Source organism: Phaseolus vulgaris, chromosome 6 (assembly GCF_000499845.2).
Source record: "Phaseolus vulgaris cultivar G19833 chromosome 6, P. vulgaris v2.0, whole genome shotgun sequence".
In the NCBI taxonomy this organism is placed as follows: domain Eukaryota; kingdom Viridiplantae; phylum Streptophyta; class Magnoliopsida; order Fabales; family Fabaceae; genus Phaseolus; species Phaseolus vulgaris.
The window spans coordinates 15,591,169-15,601,931 of NC_023754.2; the positions used below are offsets into that span (position 1 = coordinate 15,591,169).

At 28.3% G+C, this 10,763-nt stretch overlaps 1 protein-coding gene across 1 annotated transcript; it reads left to right on the forward strand.

The window, feature by feature from the left end:
- The first annotated feature begins 3,750 nt into the window (after positions 1-3,750).
- Positions 3,751-7,231, forward strand: LOC137831292 (pirin-like protein). The gene is made up of 6 exons (XM_068638910.1): positions 3,751-4,032; positions 4,165-4,214; positions 4,310-4,348; positions 4,447-4,475; positions 5,320-5,486; positions 6,597-7,231. The coding sequence occupies exons 1-6, from the start codon at positions 3,917-3,919 to the stop codon at positions 7,093-7,095; spliced, it is 900 nt and encodes a 299-aa protein (XP_068495011.1). The 5' UTR covers positions 3,751-3,916; the 3' UTR covers positions 7,096-7,231.
- The last annotated feature ends 3,532 nt before the right edge of the window (positions 7,232-10,763 follow it).

Consider the following 10,763-nt stretch of genomic DNA (forward strand, 5'->3'; position numbering starts at 1 on the left):
ATTCATATAGAATAATTTCATTCGTATAATAGGCTTCCATCTAGCCTGTTCTTAGAATTCTTTATGAATAAGTATAGTCTACCTATGTATCGTTTTTATTAACATGCAAGTTTTGGTCGAGTTCTTCCATATGTTTGTATTTTTTGTTTTAAAAAAAATAATATTTTCATGTGATGATAGATAATTGTTGTTACTTTAAGTGTCAGCATAGTTGAGATCTCAAATTGCATAATGATGCCTAACATGAAAACTTTTATTAATAAAAAAATATATGTTTAATAGATAATAGACTAAGTAAAAAAAATTATTATAAGATTTTTTTTAAAATATTAAGAGTTTTAATATAATAATAATTATATGGTAATCATTATAATAATAATATAGGTGGCTGCATTATTATTATTATTATTATTATTATTATTATTATTATTATTATTATTATTATTATTATTATTATTATTATTATTATTATTATAATATTAATATAGTAGATATAATGATTGTAGCCCACTTATAATAGGATAATTATAATTTGACATTTTTTACACCTATATTACAATTCTTATTATTATTCAATAATTTTTTTATAACATTTAATTACAAACATATTAGTTTTTTATTAAAATAGTTAAATCAAGAGTTCTATAAAACTAACATTTTTATTTATAATATTATAAAAAAATTATTAAATAGAAACTAATATTAGAGAGAAAAATAATTAATCATTATATTAATTAAATTATATACTATTTTAGATATAAAAAATTTATTGATATTTAAAGTACTTTATATTGTTAATAAATAGTTTCTAAATTAATATTTAATTAATATTAATATTTAAAGTTTTGGTAGCCAAAATTTTGGCTACCAAAACTTTGGCTACCAACTAATTAGATTCTCAAGTTGGTAACTAATTAAATATCAATTTAGAAACTATTTATAAATATTAAAAATTAAATTACTTTAGATATCAATATTTGTTTAGTATTTAAAATAATATATAATTTAGTTAATATAGTTGTTAATTATTTTTTTCTCTAAAATTAATCTCTATTTAATGATTTTTCTTGTAGTATAATAATATATATTAGATTAATAATCATAAATAATGATAATAATAATTTTAGTTATTATGATAATAATAAAAAATATGATAATAACTATAATAAAGTGTTATTCTTTAGGTTCTTTCTTAAAAGGTGTTAAGTTTCTATGTTCATCAAGATTTGAAATTATTTGAAATTATTCCTTATGCATGTGTTTTGATCTAGTCATTTCATACTTTTTTTTTTAATAAATTTTTTCATGTAACGACAGTTATGATTAACATAAAGATTATAGTTAAAAAAATTAAATAATTGGTATTCCTTTTGAATTTATTGAGATCGAAAATGAAAGAAAAGGAAAAAAAAGGAAGAAAGAAGTAGAAAGTTAGATATATCTCTTTATTATTTTAATATTATTTTCTAATTATAATAAATATGAATATAAATATAAATGTTAATAAAATATTGATAAAATAATCTAAGTAACTTTCTAGGCTCTTTTTGTGATATTTTTGTGTATAACGTTAAGATGCCTCTTCTTATTTTTAATTTTATATATTTTTGTCCTATTTAATTAAACATTCAATAGGAAATGTTTAATGTTTTAAAAATAGTTCACAAATATTTTGTAAATTTTTTTGTTAAGATCAAATAAGCTAAAAGACCAGTAAATATATAATATCACATTCAATCCTCTTTTACCAATTTTGTAAATAGTTTCATAAATAAAACTTGATTACAGTATTATATATTGTCACTTCTTACCATTTATTTATCCCCTTGAGATTAAACATGAATATTTTTTAATTACTAAGTTAATTTAACTTTTTCGAGTACCAAATGTCACTCTTAACTTTATAACAAAAGTTATTTGAAAATGATTATAAAAAAATTTATATTAAAGGGGATATAATTTATTAACACTCTTTATATGTGATAATAATTTTACACAATGAATGTTTTACAATAAAACTTACTCTCTCTAAGTCATTTAGCAAACGATCTTACGATATAATACTCAGAAGCTTTACTTAAATACTTGTATGTGCAACAATAGATTTATGAAGAATAAGTTAGAAATCTTAATAATTTATGTATAGGAAAGCTTCTATATAGTCGTCTAGAATACAATCAGTGTAGGTCGCATGTTGATCTTTGTTCTTATATAGTGTTGTATTGGAATGTGATTGTCTTTAGGCTAATACTTGTTTTCTTAATCACTCAAATAATTATGTGCATGATAACTTATTCTTTGAAATCCCTTTATAATACTAGCATTACCAAATTACCAAAGTGACCATACAACTCAAAGTTGATCCATTATGTAAAAATCATATTAGGAATGCCAACATTGATGACAAGTAAATCGTTGAACAATTCAAATTGCATCTTGTGATATATATGTGTACATTACATTTACTTCTCAATTTGATGTCTTCTAAACTTCGTCTTATCTTCAGATAACATTGAGTCTCTTTTATACTTCTAGTCAACTGAGTTCGTGAATAAACTATATCTAGTACCCTTTAGACTTTGTGTAACGTAACTTTATCTATCATTTGACTTAACTTCATTTAAACTTTAGGTAGTTATCTAAACTTCATGAAATTTTGTCTACGCTATACTTAGATGTGCTCATACAATTTACAATTTAATCAATAATAACAAGATGATGATAATGTTAATGAGAAAAATGTTTTCATAATATATGGATTAAACCTATATTTATATTTTATATTTTTAAAACCAAAGATTAAGATTCTACAAATAAAAAAAAGTTTTATTTTAAACAATTCTTCAAATAACTCAAATTCAATGTCAATCTTTCTCTTCCTTTTGTTATTATCATCAATCGATCTCATATTATCCTAAATTATTCACTCTCTTTCATTTACCCATTACTAAATCTTGAATAACTCATTAAAAGGCAACCATACCAATTATCACATTTTTTATTTTAAAATAAAATAAAAATTAAGAATACATCACTCGAAAATTTGTAACTTCAATCTAATTAATGAAGATCTCATATCAATTAAATAAAGATATTTCATTATATATAAATAAGTGTAAATATTATTTTATAAATTAATCTAATAAAATTAGATTAAATTTAAAGTTATTTGTTATTATAATATTATAAATAAGTGAAAATCACACATATGATATATATGACATGAGATTTTATAATGTTCCATTAGATTTAAAAAAGTACTCTTTATACTTTTTGAGAATTAAAAATTGTAGACAATTTTAATTTTAAATTTAAAACTGTTATTTGTTTTAACCTTTTGTTGCAGCTTTATTTGTTTTAACATAACTTTTAAACTCAAATAATTGCCAATGGACATCCATCCATCTGCATCAACAACAGTGAATTAACTGAAGAAAAGGCTAAATGTATTAATTTCTGAGTGATTGAAAGCAATGTATCCCTCCTGTTAAACTTTAACTAATATTTATGTGAAAAAGAAACATATCTTCCACATTTACACTGTCTGTTTGGTGCTGTTCATTTTCATGTCAAACAGCACTGCAGAAGATTTTTTTTTTTCCTTTTCTTGGAGCTCTCACTTTGAACAAAAACAACGCCACGTGGCACTCATGTAATGGCTGAGATGGATCCCCCAAACTGCACATCATCACTGCGTTATGCTGACGCTCACACAAACTCATAACCATCAAACCAAAGTTTCCTTCTTTCATACATACTCTTCCATTCTCATTCATTTGACCTTTCCAAAGGGTAACTCTCTCTCTCTTTCTTTCTCATTCTCCACTCCTCCTTCCTATATATACCTTCAAGCATTTTCTCTTGTTCCTCACACTTTTCAGCCACCTAAGATTCTTGTTTTGCACCATTTCACAAAATGCCACTGAGAAAAGGTTGCAGTTTTTTTAATGAGCCTTGTCTTGTTGCCAAGAAATTCTTGGCTAGACCTCAGCATGAGGGCGTTGGAGCTGTTGTTAGAAGAAGCATAGGAAGGTAAGTGACAATAAGACAGAATGGAAAAAATAAATTAATATTTTCACCACCCTTTATTCAGTTTGGATTAAAAGTTTGCACTCAATGCAAAGTTGTGATCTTTGAATTGATTTATTAAGTGGGTTTGATCAGGTTTGAGCTCAAGTACTTTGATCCCTTCCTTATGTTGGATGAATTCTCAGGTGAGAGAGTCTCTGTTTTTTGCTCTGTTTTCTTCCAAGGAAAAAGTGTGTGGCTTTTCGTTTTCTAAGAATGTGAAAATTTTGTAACATTGCAGTTACTGCTCCTGCTGGTTTTCCTGATCATCCTCATAGAGGTTTGAAAATTGGCCTTTTTCTTTTGTTATTGAGATATTTTTCTCTGATGAGTTATAATGACTCCATGTTCATTCTTTGTGATGTTTTTCATGAACAGGCTTTGAGACAGTCACGTACATGTTGCAGGTAGAGAAAATTGAATGCTTCAATTGACAAGCTTCTTCTTTCATGCTCAATTTTCTCAATGGGAAACATCACATGCTGCCCATAAAACTGTTTGCCATCATTGGACCAATCTTTTGATTAGATATTTGACTTATAAATCCCTTTTAAGGTTAGGAACATATTATTTTAATGGACTAATGGCCATTATGAAGGTCAGGTTTACAAAATTAAATTCAAAAGCAAACTGAAGACTTGTTTCATTATTCTTTCGAAAAAAATTCTTTATTTTCTAACATATACCAATGAGAGATAGCTCCTAGTAGATGACATGACACTATTGATCAGGCCTCCTCTAAGCACTTGAACAAAAACATTTGAAGAAATCAGAAGAAGATGAAAGTGCATCTAAGTTGTTTCAATAATTTGGTTTTTAAAACACTTATTTGAATAAATTTTTGAAAACTTAACAGCTTTTGATGAGAAGAAGCCTCTGATTATTTTAGAAAACAACCATATATACAACCAAAAAAAAAAAGATGAAAGGAGAATCAACTATGTCCTAAAGATTTGGTTTTCTGATTTGAAGTTTTGAACTCTAATCAGATATTATCAACTCACATATGCCAACAAATAAGTTGAACGGTTGCCAAATCAGCCATATTAATTAGTGAGATATGAACACAACCACGAAAACATTGTCCATAAAAGCTGGTTACATAAGCAAAAGGGCAAGAATGACCCCACATGCTAGTGTCTTGTTTCTGCTTCTAGAATACCAACTTGTGCCTAAACTTGTGAAGGTGCTATGCAAGTCCCTTCCCTTGTGCTTGTACATATAATTATTACAATCTTTGGTCTCTTTCAGGGAGCTATCACGCATGAAGATTTTGAAGGACACAGGGGGACTGTAGAAGCTGGTGACTTGCAATGGATGACTGCTGGGAGAGGGATTGTGCACTCAGAAATGCCTGTTGCTCAAGGAACCCAAAAGGGTCTTCAATTGTGGATCAACCTTGCTTCCAAATATAAAATGTCAGTAAATAAATCCCCTTTTTTTCTCATTGGATTGAACTTAGATTACTTCTGAAACTCTGGTATTTAACATAGTCATATGGGGTTGAATGATCAATTTTAAATATAGTGGAATAAAGTTTTCATTAGGCAACATGAGAAAAGAAATACTAAGAAGATATTTATTAATGTGCCTTAAACAAACCATTAAATCTTACCTATCACACTTTGGATAAGATTTGAATGATAAAGATCCTACAATAAGGGTGTTAGAAGTAACCTTCAAGGACAAAACCTTTTAACCTTTTCTCTTTTCTGAGTTTCTCAAACTACAGCCTTAGCCTTGGACTGAGGATTAGATGACATATTTTTTGCGTCATTGGTCATCACTGTTATGTCATTGAATGATCCTTTAGTTCGGATGATGCTTACCATGAATGAGACAAAAGGGGGTTCCTAACATTACAAAGAAAAAAGAAGTTAAATATAATTTTACTTTTGGAAATAGTATATACCTTGCTTACTTTCACATGCCACTTTTTCTCATGATTCCCGCCATATGCCATTATGGACCATTTCCTAGAAGTGCTTTTAAAGTATTGAGTAGCTACATGATGCAAGTGTGCATAACGGTTTGAAATGGCAAGCATATGTGCCTCTCATCCATATTCCCTGTGATGATGGTAACTTCAATAATAAAGGCAACACATTGCCACTTCTAGTTTCAAAGTTTGTCAGGTTTTGAGTGACCCATTATAGTAGATGTACTCTACTTTTCTCACTATAGCTTTTTGGAACTACTTGTGATGCCACAAAAACATCACTGTTTAAGTTGGCTTTCGGCCTTGTTTAAGAAAGGATTCAGACTCTCTCATGCTAGTTTTGGTCTTGTTATAAATGGGAAAGATATGAAATAATTATTATACCAAATCTACCATTATCTGTGAAGACTTTTTCAACTTTTCTCTTTCATATTTTCTATCTTAAAAGATTGGTTTGGACAAACTTTTTCAGAAATACACTTAAAAAATGAAACAGATGAAATAAATGTTTTCCATAAATGAAATTATTTTATTTATAAATTAAAAAGATTTTATAATTGTATAACTTTTTTCTGTTCTGAGATATTAGGATTGAACCAAGGTATCAAGAAGTGTTGAGTAAGGACATAGCAGAAGCTGAGGATGATGATGGTGTGAAGGTAAGAGTTATAGCTGGTGAAGCAGTAGGGATAAAGTCTCCAATCTTCACAAGGACTCCAACCATGTTCTTGGACTTCTCTCTCAAACCAGGAGGTCACTTGCAGCAACCTATACCAAAATCTTGGAATGCTTTTGTGTATATATTGGAAGGAGAGGGTATCTTTGGAAGCATGAAATCTCAACCTTCAAATTCTCACCATATTCTTCTTCTTGGTCATGGTGATGGCCTAGAGGCATGGAACAAATCTTCTAAGCTCCTTAGGTTCATTTTGGTTGGAGGAGAACCTTTGGGGGAACCTATAGTGCAATCTGGACCCTTTGTGATGAACACTCAAGAAGAGATTGACCAAACCATTGATGATTTTGAGAACTTTACAAACGGATTTGAGAAAGCAAGAGATTGGAGATCTGAAAACAAAATTAACTAATCTTTGTTATATCTTATTTTATTAGCCTTAGTCACATTAGTTGCTTTGCATAACAAGGAATGAGTCCTAATCAATATTGCAATCCCTCATATACACAATGTATTATTAAATTAATAAATTAGATGAAGCATTTTTATGTTCCTTTTCTCAGTTAAAAAATAATTAGTTTAGGAAAGATCTCAGATTCCAAGTTCTAGTAATTAATGATGGTAAGCAGCAACTAAATTAATCAAGACTTTGTTGTACATCCTTTTAGAGTTTTGGTAAAAATAATTGATAAGAGAAGAAAAAGTAGTAAAGTTAATTTATTAAAATTAATCTAATAACTAACCAATAAATATAAATTTACACACAATATATGTTTATGTCATCATCAAGTTTTTTTGAATTAAAAAGAGATAAAAGGTAAATTTTTTTAAAATATGAATGGTAAAAAGTAAAACAATAATAAATGATGATGGTAATAATAATTTATAGCTATAATGTTAAATAACGTTAGAAAAAAATGTTATAAAACTCATTTATAAAATGTTTTTCAAGTAAATTTATAAACTTTTAAAGATGAACTATATTGATGAAAAAAAACACCGTAGTTGAAACTTAAAATTTCACACAGAGTTGGTTGGTTTTAACTTAAAATGAAACCCTATCTATATTTTCAGCCAAATAATTCCATTAGGCCTAGAAGATCGTAAATATTCACAATAGAATTAAGACGGTTTCTTCTTGCACCTCCATATCTTCTCACACCTCCATACATAATAAAATACATTTTTATCCTTTTTTTTATCCCCATAGATTAGTTTTCAGATTATGTAATCCGAAACACATTTAAAAAAAACTTCCGGATTACATAATCCATAAACTAAATAAGACTTCTGGATTATGTAATTCATAAAGTAATCATGCATCTCAAAAAATGTTTTTGGATTACATAATCCGGAAGCTAATTATAAATTTGAAAAATGACTTCCAGATTATGTAATCTGGAATATTATAGAGAGACATTTTTAGAAATTCGAAAATTTATGGAGGTGAAAGAAAAAGGTACGGAGGTGCAGAAAGAAACAGTCCAGAATTAAGCATAAATGTTAAATGTTTAAAGACTTGCTACCTTTTTCCTTGTATAAAAGGAGTACAAAAGCAAAGTGTTGAGAATGAAGCCCATGATGGCTCTAGCCCCCCAAAAAACAATAATAATGGTGATTGATTAGTGTTTTGTACTGATAAGATTAAAAATTATACCTTTTTAATCCAAGTGTTCAATTTTAGTAATATCTATTTAAATATAAAATATCATATTGTGTGTTTTTGAAGAAGCATTTTATTTAATATATAAAAAGAGAAATAAAAAGGTCAGTTTACTTGTTTTTTAAATGAGTAATTTTACATAAACCACTTATTTTAAAAGTAAAAATTAAATGGATACATAAACAGTTAATTTTTTTTTAATTAAAAAAAGTACTTTCCCAAAAATAAACACAAATAAATTGATCAATTATCAAATTAAATTTTTATTTACCAAATTAAAACTATGAAAATAATAAATTAATAATACAATCTATATAAATATTAGCTCTCATGATTAAGAAGTAAGGTACAATTGCTTTTTTCACAACAGAAGATAAATATATATAAGCTGGTAGTTGCTCTTTACAATTGCTATGGATTTAATTATCTTGAAATTATAATGTTTATGAGATTAACATTCCTATTATCTGTGATAATAGTGTTGATATTAACTTGTTTAAAAATTCATTTTTTTTTCCTTCTAGATCTAAACATATTGAAATCAAACACCACTTCATAAGAGATTGTGTGTAAAACAGTATTGTTGATTTTACAATTCATCTCTATAGACTATCAACTTGCTAACATCTTTACAAAACCTTTTGTTGAAAAGAGATTTAATCATCTGAAAATTCTTTTGGGAATGACTTTTATTGAATATTGATGGAGAAAAATATGCAAATGCATTAAAAAGTTAATTTCATTTACTTAGACGATATAGGAATTGTATGCACTAGACAATCTAAGAGTTATATGCATTAGACGATGTATGAATCGTATTTATTAGTTGGTTTAGGATTTGTAAGCATTAGACGATCTAGGACACATGAATTAGATGGTCTATTACATGTTTTAGATATTTTATAACAAAATATATTTTTAAGGAAAAGTTATAATATTTTTTGCCATACAATCATATCAAGCTATCTTGATTTCAATTTCAGACAAATCAAATCAATGTTTTTCTACAAGATCATTATTAACCACATGTTTAGGAATAAATGATTCATTTATTATGGCATCCTACATCCCTCTATCAATAGACTTAATAAAATTCATTCTAACATTCTAGAACACCTCCAAACATATGTGGTTTATTAATAGATGCATAACCCCATATATCAATGTATATTAATTGTAAAAGAAAAGTATAGACACGTAGAAGACGGAAAAGGAAGTTTATGAGCTTTCCCTTGAACACACACATCACAAAAAACAGGTTTAGCTGTACAAGCAATATTACATTGATTTAAAATGTTCTTGACAACATGAAAACTGCAATGTCCAAGTTTGTTGTGCCACAAATGCAGAGCAGGTTTTTCAGATTTAAAAGACGTGTAATTAGCAGAGTAAGGAGATGATCTTAGAGCAGGAAAAACATATAAACCATCTTTAATGATGCCTTGAAACAGAATTTGCTTGGTTACCTGATGTTTAACATAACAAGAATCAGAGTAAAACTCAAAGAAAACATTATTATCATTGGCAAATTTGGAAACACTTAACAATTTTTTATTGAGCGTAAGAACATGCAAAAGATTTTGTAAACAAAGAACAATGTTAGTGACAACAGAAACACAAGATGTAGAACCAATATGAGAGATAGCCATACTTGCACCATTGCCAAGCTTAACATTTGCAGAACCTTGATATTCTTGATTATCACTAAAAAGAGTTGGGTCATGTGTCATATGGTGAGAGGCCCCACTGTCCAGATACCAGAGAGGATCTTCGATAGTGGAGGGTGTGCCAAGAATCAATGGTTAACCATCATCAAGAGAGAGAGAGTAGAAAACTGAGATGTGTTAGCAGTGACCGTCGAAGAAGATTGCTTACCAGTCTAGTGCCAACATTGAAGTGCATTATGACCAGTTTTAGAACATAATTGACAGTGAACCCAGTTAGGTTTCTAGGATGCAGAAGTTGAGAAGTTCCAAGAATCACGGTGAAAAGGACGTGGTCCATTAGATTGAGAATATATGCTTGAGTGTTTATGTGGAAAACGACCACCACGAGAGTATTGATTGAAAGAGGGACGAAAAGACGGGGTTTGATGATATTGCGAGTGAATGGAGGTAGTGTTAGCTTGAAAGGGTGAGTGAGCAAGTTTATACCTATGAAAACGTTCTTCTTGGGAAAGTAAGAGAGATTAAATCTTATTGATGAAGTAAGGATCAATGCGAGACATAACAACAACAATAAACTCATTGTACTCTTCTGGTAACCCTTTAAGAATACTCTCAATGTGATCTTCAATAGTGATTGGGGCACCGATTGCAGCAAGCATGTTGACAGCCATTTTAATATCGTGAAGATAAACAAAAACCATTTTTTCATTCTTGGGAGTCTTTAGAAGCAACTTCATCTTCTGAATTTTG